The 12,883-nt window shown below is 42.6% G+C and overlaps 1 protein-coding gene across 1 annotated transcript; it reads left to right on the forward strand.

Annotated features, from left to right (window-relative positions):
* Positions 1-8,516: 8,516 nt before the first annotated feature.
* LOC122665471 lies at positions 8,517-12,327 on the forward strand. The gene is made up of 5 exons (XM_043861624.1): positions 8,517-8,631; positions 8,730-8,948; positions 9,172-10,362; positions 10,446-10,728; positions 11,271-12,327. Exons 1-5 carry the CDS (start codon positions 8,517-8,519, stop codon positions 12,325-12,327), a joined length of 2,865 nt encoding a protein of 954 aa, XP_043717559.1.
* The last annotated feature ends 556 nt before the right edge of the window (positions 12,328-12,883 follow it).

Genomic DNA, 12,883 nt, shown 5'->3' on the forward strand with positions numbered 1-12,883 from the left:
ACCTTTACCATTTGCACACCTTTCTTTCTTCCTCCAAGGAAGAGAACCCCTCTAGCTATTCCATGTAGATTTCCTCTTGAAGGAATCCATTCAGAAATGCAGTCTACACATCCATCTACCAGATTTCATAATCAAAGTGTGCAGCGATAGCCAATAAAATCCTGATGGATTTCATCATCGCCACTGGTGAAAAGGTTTTCTCATAGTCTATACCTTCTTTCTGGGTATAGCCCTTTGCCACCAGTCTCGTTTTGAATCTTTTGACCTTTCCATCTGCGCCCTTCTTCCTCTTAAAGATCCATTTACATCCAATCGGCTTAACTCCAAGTGGTGGATCGACTAGAGTCCAGACATTCTTGGAATGCATTGAATCGATTTCAGAGCGCATTGCCTCTAGCCACCTAGTGGCATCAACATCCTTTAGAGCCTCAGAGTATGTCATCGGATCATCAACCGATACCATGTGGAACTCTTCCACAGTTTCCTCTTCGGTTAGAAGAGTAAGCCTGGTGGGTGGTCTAATAGTCCTCCCACTGCGTTAAGGTTCTTCAGGTGTTGGTATTTTAGTGGGTATGCTAATTGGTCTCACTTCAGGAAGTGACATTTCTGAGCTATCTGATAGCTCTTTAATGACTACTAGTTCGGACCTCTGGGTCATCATTTCTTCCTCCAGAAATGTGACATGTTTACTTACAATGACCTTCTGGTCAACTGGATCACAGAAATAATAGCCTATCGTGCCTTTGGGGTAGCCTATGAAATGGCATCTTGAAGTCCTGGATTCCAACTTGTCTGTTTGTTGCTTTCGCAAATGTGCTATGCAACCCCATACCCTAAGGTGTTGAATACTGGGCTTACGCCCTTTCCACAACTCAAAGGGTGTCTTGGCTATAGATTTGGATGGAACCCTATTCAAGATGTAAATTGCCATTTCTAAAGCATACCCCCAGAAAGAGAGAGGCAGCTCACTATAAGTGAGCATCGTCCGGACCATATCCAATAGGGTCCTATTGCGTCGTTTGGATACACCATTTTGTTGTGGTGTGCCTGGATTAGTTAGCTAACTAACTATCCCTTGGGATATGAGATGCTCTTTAAACTCATCTGATAGATACTCCCCTCCACGTTCTGATAGTAAAGACTTGACGCATTTATCGAGCTGTCTTTCGACCTCAGCTTAGAATTCTTTGAATTTATCAAAGGCTTTCGATTTCCTACGCCTCAAGTATATGTAACCATATCTAGAGTAATCATCAGTGAATGTGATAAAGTACTCATACCCATATCTCGCTTGTATGTTTATGGGTCCACACACATCAGTGTGTATTAACTCTAACAGATCTCTGGCTCTAGTACCTTTATTGCTAAAGGGTTTCTTGGTCATTTTGCCCTGAAGGCATGACTCACAGGTTGGGAATGGTTCCACCCTCAGACTCTCTAAGGATCCATCCCTCACCAATCTATTGATTCGGTCCACATTAATGTGACCAAATCTTAGATGCCATAGATATGTTGAGTTCACTAGAGCTACTTTTCGTTTCAAATCAACATTTGAAACAACATTCATTCTAATAGGGCAATCTAGAAAATACAAACCACTTTGCATATATCCGGATGCCACAAAGGAATTATTAAAACGAATAATAAACTTAGAATTAAAGAAAAAACTATATCTGTCCAAAACAAGTTTTGAAACTGAAATTATCTTCCTCTTGAAAGAGGGTACATAATAGCAATCCTTTAAAACTAAACAAGCAGAACTAAAATTTAAAATAAAAATTCCCACAGCCATCGCCATGGTCTCAACTCCAGTGCCCATCCGAAGACACACTTCATTTCTTTCTAGGTTCCTTGTCTCCTTGAACCCCTGCAAATCATTGCAAATGTGAACAGTGGAACCACTATCCACCAACCAATAATTGGTCTATTCAAAAGACAAATTAGACTCATAAAGAACGTGAACATCACATGTACCTTCTTTAGCAGCCTCTGTTTCATCCAGCTTCTTGTCTTTCACAGTAGCCAGGTAAGCACGACAGTTTCTTTTCCAGTGATCCTCCTTCTTGCAATAGAAACACTTGCCTTTGCCTTTATTGCCAGACTTCCTACCCTTGGGTTTCAGGGTCTTACCCTTACTTCCCTTTTTCTTCTTCTTCCCACTTGAAGAAGGCTTTGCCTCAGTTGCATTGACCTCAGCCTTGTCTTTTTTCAAGGACGCTTCAGCCTCTACTAGTGCATTAGCAAGCTCGGTGAGCTCCATCTCCTTATCGTACATCTTGTAGGACATCTTAAAGGGTGCATAGGCAGAAGTGAGTGACGCTAAGATCACATCGATCTTGTATAGCAGACTGAAATCAGTCCCCATAGATTTTAGTTTTTTAAACAGATTGATCATTTTCATTACATGATCCATCACTGGAGTCCCTTGGGACATCTTGGTGTTGTGGATTTGACTCACCACATTAGAATGGGCTTATGTCAACTGCCTGTTGAACAATTTAGCAAGCTTATCCATCTTACCCCCAGCAGTATGTATATCCTTGACCGAGTCCAAAACTGACTTTTCCAACAATCCTAGAGTATAAAGTGTCGCCTTGGAATCCCTTATGCGGAACTCCTGCATCTCTTCATTTGCCTCAAAATTATTCGGGTCGGGTTGAGGAGGAACTTGTTCATCTAGAACTGTATACAGTTCTTCAGGAGTCAGGAGCAACTTAATGCTCCGGTACCAATCGACATAGTTTGTACCATTAAGCTTGTATTCGCTAATGAGTGTCAAAAGGTTGGAATTAACGACAGTCATTGTATAGTTATCTACACATGCACAAGTGAATAACCACATGCTTATTAATAACCATTGAAAATAATAAATTGAGCACACACACATCAATGGTCTTTCATTATTTGGGTTTCCCTCATAACCCAAAAGATGAATTGGATACCTACAACCCTTGCATGCATAACTTACCCTGTCGGGAGTCATTATACACACCGTGGTAGTGTGGACTAGGCTGTACGCCTCATGGGCTTCCAATATTTTTGGCCACCTGGGTGCCATGTCCAGATCCTGTCGGCTGACATACACCAAGTCATGTACTTACCTATTGCATTAGTTAGAATCATGGCATCATGAAAAATGGCCCACTGTCGCAGTGTCCTCTCACTATCCATACCCTAACATATCTTGATAGAGGTAAATATAAATAAATGTGTGACAAAGGTCCTAGCAATGTCCTGTCGGCGTATTCGGGGCATATCACGCAATCTCTACATTTATCTTCAATAGGAGGCCATGGTCATGTCTACCGATTAAGACTAGTCCATATCATACATGTATTATGATTAAAGAGGGATTAAGCAACTCTCACATACATGGATAGATTTAAACAACATAATTAATCAACATTAATTAAAAGTGATTATGGGATGGCGGCATTTTTATCAGAAGCAATTAAAGAACCCTCCCAATAAAAATAAAACTAATAACTTTGGATGCATTTATCATGCCATGGATGCCACGCCTCGATCATCTCCTCCGCCCGATCACGTCTTCAAAGTAGGTGACTTGCATCTTCATAAGCTTTGAGCACCACATGTGGATCACCATCTACATGCCCTGGGAGTCCTAACTCCTCTAAAATTACAATGGAAACCTAGGAAAAATTCTATATACTTTCCTTTCCATAATAATAAAGAAACCCCGCATGGAGAAACCAACCCACCATTTGGGCTGCCCATAGGGTGGAGTACATTTGTTTATAAAAAAGATAGGGGGAGAGAGAGAAAGAGAGAGAAGCATTACATCTACCCATAACCCCATGTATCACATACATAAATAATCCATCCATTTATTAGAATGTCATTCCCATAATCACATCATAATATAATTTCTTGCATGGGCATTAAAGCAAGTAAACCAATAAAAATTACATGGATTCCTTCAATTATTGAACCACCACATCACATGTGATAACATGTATCCAAACTCAAAAATTAAAATCATATTTTAATTATAAGTGAGTGGAGGGAGGGATCCCTTCACCCATCTTCTTCCTTTAAAACCAAAAATTTTGTTTTTCCCGTAGGCAGTAGCCACGGGCACCGTAGGCAGAAGCGACTGGCATCATAGGGAACAACCCATTAAAAAAGAAAATACGCACATGGGCAGGGAAAAAGGGGAAGGGGCGTGCCCAGAGGCTTGCCAGCGTGAGCTCCCCCTTTCCCCACACATGATTAAAATAAAAAAAAAATAATAATTATCTATTTGGATATATGCTTCAATAATTGAAATAAATAAATCAATATTCAAATCCATCATATATGGGTAGGTTGTTACACCAACAACCTTGTAACTACCCATGTGCACAAGGGAATGTTGTTACAACAACCATATTATAATCACCCATGTGCCAACTTGCATCCCACTCATGATAATCATATTAACCATTAATTATTCAATATTCATAGGTGGGAAAGGTGGCTCTGATACCACACTGTAGGCCAAACTACGGTCCAAGGATCAAGCCATGGTTCCCTAGGGAAACCAATATACTACAAAATTAGGGTTTTGCACACCCTGGGTTATTCCATGGTGTCCCATGGGAACCCTGGTGCATCCCTATTAGGGTTTCTCCTTCCCTATTGCGTCCCATAAAATTAATTATCACAATAGGGACGAAGAAATTCATCTCTAGTCCATCACATGGCAAGAGGGATCCATCCCATACTCGAATGCGCAGCAGAATTAAATTGATTCGAGTTTCTTTTGCATCCCATAAATATTAATAATCAATAAACTGAAGGAATTAATAAAGAACTGCTAACCTGGTGAGCCTCAAGTGTTGCTCCTCCAATAGATAGTGGTTCTTCCTCCAGTGAGCGCTCCAAGCAAACAGATCTGAACCTCCAATGGTGCTACCAAGGTTCTTCAAGCCAATCCCAGATGCTCTCAAATTCTTCAACACAGATCTAGGGTTTCACAAACCCTAACTCTCAAACACAGATGAGAGAAACTAGAAGAAGAAGAAGAGATCTCAAAGAGGGAGAGAGAGACCAAAACGCAGAAGAGGGGGCCAGGCAAAAACGTGGAGCACTGCCCCCCTCCTGCATTTTCTGATCCTTTTATAGATCTAGGGTCTTAATTAAACCCTGGATGGATTACTTTAATCCCAGTGAGAGTCTGTCTCTCTCTCTCAGTTTGGCAGTTCTGTTTAAACTCAAAGTGCTTCTAAAAGGGGAAGAAGCAGAATCTAATAGGGAAAGTATTAGTTAGCTACTTTATTTAATTATTAATGGATAATTACAATTAGGACCAACTCTATTAATTAAATAAAGAGCCAATTAAATTAGAAAATTCTAAATAACTCCCTATATGATAACTATTATCATATACAATCCCCCCACTAATCAACACCATCATTATGGAATCTAGGACACGTACACATGTACTGCCAAACAAGTCCATATATGAGCGTCTGTGCATCTGATCGGGTCCCGTAAAACTCGATAAAATACTTTGTTCAAATAATTATAAATAATGTATCATTTTATGTAAAATAGATTTTTACAAAACCATTTCCAAAACGGCACTAGATCCAGATTCTGATTCGACCATGCATAGACAGTCTCTATCTTGGTGTTCCCCAATCGGGCAGTGGTAACCGTGTTGGATAACTCCTTCACTCACAAAGTGTTCACGTATTCCCAGAACACCTGCTTTGACTCGCTTGAGTCTCAGTCATTGATGAACCAAAGAATGCGGTCACACTTTGTAGTGACAGGGTGTCGGTGGCACATGTCTATCCCTTCCTACATCTGGTAGTAATACATGAGGGAATCGACAAAGTAGATTCTTCGCCAATGCACACATCAAATATGTGAGCACTCGCATTTGTACCCTGACATCACATGTCTAGGCAAACCCAATGCGACGACCATATGATAAGGGTGCCCAGCCCAAACCCTAGTCACGACTACCATTTTAAGTATAACTTACGCACACATAATGCTCAAAAAGTTTATATCTCATGTGACTATTAAACAAGAATGTATAAATGTTCAATACAAAGGTGAACCGGACCAAACCGGGTTTGATGGACACACACTTGTCCAACAGCATCATGGTTGCAAACTAAGTAGACATCTGACCAAGCAATTCTTGTTGTTGTTGCATGGTCCGCATCATAGTGGTCATGAATACAGTCACGTCACCAGCTGCCACATTTGGCTGAGGTGCAGTAGTAGTGGCTCAAGCGGCCGTAGGTGCCTCGGACGAAGTAGTCGATGCTTTCAAATTTTGAGCCTCAGTTTCGTTAGGCAGTTCAACCTCCGGTACAACTCGAGGTTGCTTTCCTTTACGACTACCACGAGAACCTCTTCTGGTGTTAACCATTATTGTAAGTGTCTTGGTGGTTGCTCTGGAGATTTTGAGTGTGGTGCTCTTGGTGGTTGCTCTTGGTGATGGCCGGCGGGCCATTTGCTTCGGCTGATGGTCTTCTTCCTCCACCCATTCCGGGAGAGGGGGAAGCTAGGGGCTCGGTGGATGGCGGTTCTAAGTCGGCAGGGGGTGATCTTGGTGGTGGATCAAGGCTGAGAGAAGTTGCTGCAGGTGGGGGATCCTCCTCGGGTGGTGGTGGTGTTTTGGTGGCAGGATCGGGAATGGATATACATGGAGAAGCTGTTCGGAAGGGGGTGTCATGGACTTCATTCTTTCAATCTTCTTCAAGCTCCCTTAATAGTGAAGGTTTGGAGTTAAGTTTCATTGAGCCTGTTTGTATTGATGGTATGCGTGTTGCACAATGTTCTTCAGCCATGCTTAAGGCAGAATTATCTAAATGGAAGAACACTCTTCTTGGGCATTTCATTGGCCGTAGGCCAAGTTTTACTTATGTTAAAGAAGTGCTGCTAAAACAATGGAGTATTTCTGGGCATGTGGATGTTAATCTTTTAGAGAGTGGATTCTTTGTTTTTCGTTTCAATTTGGAGGAAGATAAAGTTAAAGTGCTAGAAGGAGGACCATGGACTGTGCAGCTAAGACCGTTGATCCTCCGGCCTTGGAAACCAGGAATGAAGCTTGAAAAGGTTGAATTAAACTCCATTCCTATCTGGATTACTTTCCCCAACCTTCCTTTTCACTTCTGGAATGTGGAGGCTTTGAGTTCGATTGCTAGTGTTATCGGCAAACCGATAGCCAGTGACAAAATGACAATGACTAAGGAAAGGCTCTCCTATGCCCGCTTATGTGTGGAAATTGAGGCTACCCATGATGTCCCGGAGCAAGTGGCTGTCCATGATGATGAAGGGTTGGTGTTCTTTCAAAAAGTGAAGTATGAATGGTGCCCTCCACGCTGCAATAGCTGCATGATTTTTGGCCATGCCACTAGTCAATGTGGTGCTAATCAAGCTACACAGAAGGGTAACAGCCAAAAAGAGTGGAGGGTGAAAGGTGGTGCTGGTCCTTCTCAGGTGGCCGGAGCGGGACGTGGTGGTGGTGCTCAGGCCATGCACGGTGGTGATGGGGCTGAGATTCAAAATTCAAATGGAGATGCCAACTTGGGTGAAAGATTTGCTAGGATCACGGAATCTGCTGGGATCACGAAATCTATGGGGATTTCCAAATCTGCTGGTTCTAGAAATCTTCCTAATTCTCCAACCAAGATTGCAGCTGGTAAGGGGAAGGAAGTTGTTCATGTCAATGCATTTGCTTTGCTGGAAGATCTAACGGAGGAAGTTGCCTATGATCCAAAGGAGCTAATGTTGGATGTTGATTCTTGCAATATCTTATTAGGAGATGAGCTGGATGATGGGCAGAATCCAAGGGATTCTGTAATTACGACAGATGGGGAGAATCTTGGAAGAAAAGGTATAGCTGGCTTGGATGGTGTGGAGATTTTGGAAAATTCAAATGGGATGAATGTGACAGCTAGGTCTTCTCCTACTAAAGCCCATGCGTTGACCATGAAGGAGAGAATTGGTGAGGGTGGAGAGAAGGAGAGTGGGGCACTTATGGAAGGTAATAATTCTTCCACTTCAGTTTTGGTAAGCAATGCTGATTGGGGGAGCTCTATTAGGGATTCTCTTTTGAAGATTCTTGATGAGGGGGCCACGTTGGATGGTGATGTCATTGAAGAAGGAGCTAAAGAAGTTGCCCGGCCAGATTTGATTTCCAAAACTGCCAGCCTATCCACCAAAGGAAGAAAGGATTCGGCTAGCTTATCTTTGAAAGACCCCACATTTGAAGGTATGTCCAACCCCACTATCCCCATTGTTTTAAATTCAGATAAAGAGGGGAGAGGACTAAGGGAGCAGGGAAGGAGAAGATTTTTGGCTTCTTTCAAGCCTCAGTGTATTGAAATCACTTCCAATGCTAGTTCGGCTGTGAAGGGGACTGAGATTGGATTGGCTTTGGGGGCTAAGAAGCTGGCTCCAACCCCTCCTTCTAATCGTTCCTAATGAATAGTCTATGCTGGAATGTGAGAGGGCTGAATGCCCCTGAAAAACAAAGAAGTGTTAAAAGAATGCTTGCTGCCAAGGAGTATAAGTTGGCTATTCTTTTGGAGACAAAAGTTAAGGAGAATAATGTTAATACTACTTTTCAAAACCTTAAAAGGGGATGGAAATTCACTCATAATCGTAGTCCGAACACCATACCAGAATTTGGATTGGTTGGGATGAGGAGAGTTTAAAGGTTGAGATCATTAAATCTAAACCTCAATTTATTCATTTGAAAGTTGGAATTCTTGGTTCTTCTTTGGCCTGCCACTGCACCGCTGTTTATGCTTTTAATACTCTTGAGGGGAGGCTTGAGCTGTGGAAGGACATAGAGGAAATTGCTGCTGGTATGATCGACCCCTGGGCTGTAATGGGGGATTTTAATATTGTTCGGCATCAGAATGAGAAGCTTGGAGGGGAGGCCATTCTTCATGGGGCTGTAGAGGACTTTAACGCTTGTATTTTCAATTCGGGCCTAGCTGATTTGAAGTGGAAAGGAGAAATGTTTACTTGGAGTAATAACCAAAAAGGCAGCAGCCAGAATTTGTTGTAAACTTGATCAGGTCTTAGTTAACAGCCATTGGCTGGATAAACTAAGTTTTTCTGAGGCGAATTTCCTATGCCCTGGTATCTCTGACCATAGTCCGATTATCCTTAAGCTGTTGGACAATTTCAATTCAGGTCCAAAGCCTTTCAAATTTTTCGATGCCTGGACTACTCATGGAGATTACTTTGAAGTGGTTAAGAAAGGCTGGGCTTTCCCTATAAAGCCACAGTCCAATCCTCTTCTTTGTTTCGCTGCAAAGTTAAGGAATGTTAAGCTTGAGTTGAAGAGGTGGAATAAGGAGGATTTTGGGGATGTTTTTCATTCTGTCAAGGTGGCTGAGGAGGAACTTTCCAGAATTCAGGCTGATATATCTTTGAATCCGATGGATGATTCTCTAATTATCCTAGAGAGAGAGGCCAAGGGCAAGCTCTGGAGTGCTTTGCAAATGGAGGAGAGGGTCCTAAAGGAGAAATCTAGGGTGAAGTGGCTCCAACTAGGTGATGGAAATAACAGTTTTTTTCATAAGTCCATGCGCAGCAGATTCAATAGAAAGCATATTCTGGAGATTGTTGATCAGAATGGAGTGGTGGTTGAAGAACCAAAAAGGATTAAAGAAGAGGCTGTAAAGTTTTATTGTAATTTATTTGGGACTGATTCAATTGATGAGGGAACCTGCCCAAATTCTATCCACCTTTCGGGTGCTATTTCTGAAATTCAGATATTGGAATTGGAAAGGGAGATTAGTAGAGAGGAGATCAAGGGTGTGGTCTTTGCTATGAAAGATTCTAAGGCCCCAGGGCCTGATGGTTTCGGGGCTAGATTTTACAAAACAACCTGGGAGATTATTAAGGAGGACCTTATCAAGGCTATTAATTGGTTTTTTGAGAACTTCCTTATGCCCTATTCTGTTAATGCTACCTTTATTTCTCTGATCCCTAAATCTGGAGATGTTTCCTCCTTTGCGGGCTATAGACCCATTGCCCTTTGCAATCTGCTTTATAAGATCATTTCTAAGATCATCTCTAATAGACTCCAGAAGGTTATCGGCGAGGTGATCAGTTTCAATCAATCAGCTTTTATCAAAGGAAGATCTATAGTTGATAATATTCTTGTTTGCCATGATATTGTGAGAGGAATTGAGCAGAAAGCAGCCAACCCCACTGTGGTGTTGAAGGTTGATCTCCATAAAGCCTATGACTCCTTGAGCAGGAACTTTCTATTTGGAGTGATGGAAAGAATGGGCTTCACAGGGAAATTCCTTGGATGGGTTAAGGCTTGTGTTACCACACCCATGTTCTCCGTTCTCATTAATGGCAGCCCCACAGGTTACTTCAAGGGAGATAGAGGTATCAGGCAAGGGACCCGCTCTCTCCTTATTTGTTCACTATTGCCATGGAAGCTTTTTCAGGAATTATACGAAGGCTGGAAGTAGATGGTCAAATCAAATTGCTGCCTAGATGTAAAGCTCTATATCTTTCTCACCTTATATTTGCGGATGACCTAATGATCTTTGTGAAGGCCAATCGCGAATCTGTTTTGGCTAGTTTGGGGGGTCTTGACGAGTTTGCAAGTCTTTCAGGGCTGCATCTCAATAGATCTAAGTCCTCTATTATTGTAGGGGGCCTAACCCAAACTAGTAGTATGGAACTTTTGGAATTAACGGGTTTCTCTGAGACCACTCTCCCTATCAGGTACCTCGGCGTCCCTCTTGTCTCGGGCAGGCTGTCCTTGAAAGATTGCAGTCCTATTTTAGATTTGGTTAGAAGGAAATTGGAAGGATGGAAAGCCAGGTTTTTATCTTATGTCAGGCGTCTCCAACTTATCTCTTCGTGCTCCAAGGATGCTACATTTCTTGGGCTGGTATTTTTGGTCTGCGCAGGTAACCTTATCTCACGATTGAGTCCATGTTTTCTAATTTCCTTTGGTCGGGCCCCTCGCTTGAAAGGAAAATGCACTTCATTTCTTGGGATGCGGTCTGCAAGCCTAAAACTGAAGGAGGTCTTGGGCTTAAGCGGGTTAAGGAGATGAATGTGGCTGGTATTATGAAGCAAATCTGGTGGATTGCCTCCAAGCAAAACCGACTTTGGGTGCATTGGGTCCAGCAGAGGTACCTCAAGCAAGAATCGCTTTGGACAGTCAAGGTGTTGCAAAATTGCTCTTGGGTTTGGAGGAAAGTTTTGAAATATAGAGATAAGGCTTTGCCTTTAATTAATACCTTCATTGGCAATGGCAGATCCACCAAACTTTGGCTCGATAAGTGGCACCCAGAGGGAGTCCTTTTTAATAGGTTTGGTAGTAGGATTTGCTATGATGCGGGATCTTATGCGCTTGCAGCCCATCATGCACTTGTCAAGGAAATTGTTCGGGATGGAGACTGGCTGCCTGGCCCTTCAACCTCTTTTGACCTTATTGATGTGTGGAGAGCCCTCCCCTCCATTGATAAGTTGCATGGTGACAACCCGGATTTGGTAATATGGACTGGCAATCCGACAGGTATCTTTTCAACCAAATCGGCTTGGAATGCCACTCGTGTGAAGGCCAACCCCGTGGATTGGAGTGAAGCAGTTTGGTTTGAAGGCAGCATTAAGTCCCACTCTTTTGTTTCTTGGAGGTGTCTGGTCGATGCTCTCCCCACTAGGGATAATCTTCTTCACAGGGGGATCCCGGTTCAACATAGTTGTGAGTTTTGTTGGGCTGGTATTGAGAGCAGAAACCATATTTTCTTTGCTTGCCCTTTTTCCATTGATATTTGGAGGAGGATCTTTGGTATGTGTTCTCTTCATGGACAGGCTCCCATGAACATATTTGATGCTGCCATTTGGGTTCGTTATGCGGCAGGAAGAGCGGGGAGCTTAGGTGTGGTTTTAAAGCTTGCATTTTGTGCCACTATCAAGCATATTTGGTTTGAAAGAAATTTCAGAATTTTTCGGCAAAAGGCTAGATCTAAGGATCAGATTGTGGAAGCTATCAAGGGGGATGTTAGGACTGTAGTCACATCTGGTTCTTTGAGTGGGGATCCTAGTCCTGCTAATTCCCACATTGCTTCGGCCTGGAACTTGCAAGTTCATTGGGCTATTAGGATGCCGAGACCATGCTCGTGGATCTTACCTCCTAACAATTTGTGGTCCCTTCACTGTGATGGTTCGCTGTCCGATGGTAGAGCTGCTTTTGGAGGAGTGATTCGTAATGCGATTGGACAACCTGTAGCTGCATTTGCTAACCAAGGGCTGGAACTTTGCATTCTCTCCATGGAGCTGGCTGCTATACATAGAGGCATCTCCTTTGCATAGAGAGAGGAATCCTTGATGTTTCTATCAGATCCGATTCCAAGTTGGCGATTGACACTATTTTCGGCAAGGTTGTAGGACCTTGGAAAGTACAACCTCTCAAGAGTAGAATCCTTGCTTTGGCAAATGATTTGAGAATGAAAGAATTCACCCATGTTTGGAGAGAACAAAATCGACCAGCAGATTTTATGGCTGCAGTCCCTTGCGACTCATATGGGGTAGTTTGGGATCCTGGAGATTTCCCCCCTGCCCTTATTCACTACTTTAAACAGGACTCAGATTTTGTCACTTATTACAGGCCGTAGCCTTTTTGGCTCGGTTCTTGTTTGATGGGGCCTGTCCCATCGTGCTTGGGGTTCTCTTCCCCTTGTCGGGTTCTTAGAGAATGCCTTCTTTTGTAGTTTTTCCTCCTTTTCTAATACAATCTTCTTACTTATGGAAAAAAAAAAAATATATCATTCATATGGATCAACAATTATTTTCTAGCTAGAGCAGGTACAAGTCTAATCCACAGTTCCAATGAGTTTCATGAGTCGCACCAGTAAGGTGGATTGTTAGA

Source organism: Telopea speciosissima, chromosome 6 (assembly GCF_018873765.1).
Source record: "Telopea speciosissima isolate NSW1024214 ecotype Mountain lineage chromosome 6, Tspe_v1, whole genome shotgun sequence".
Taxonomy (NCBI): domain Eukaryota; kingdom Viridiplantae; phylum Streptophyta; class Magnoliopsida; order Proteales; family Proteaceae; genus Telopea; species Telopea speciosissima.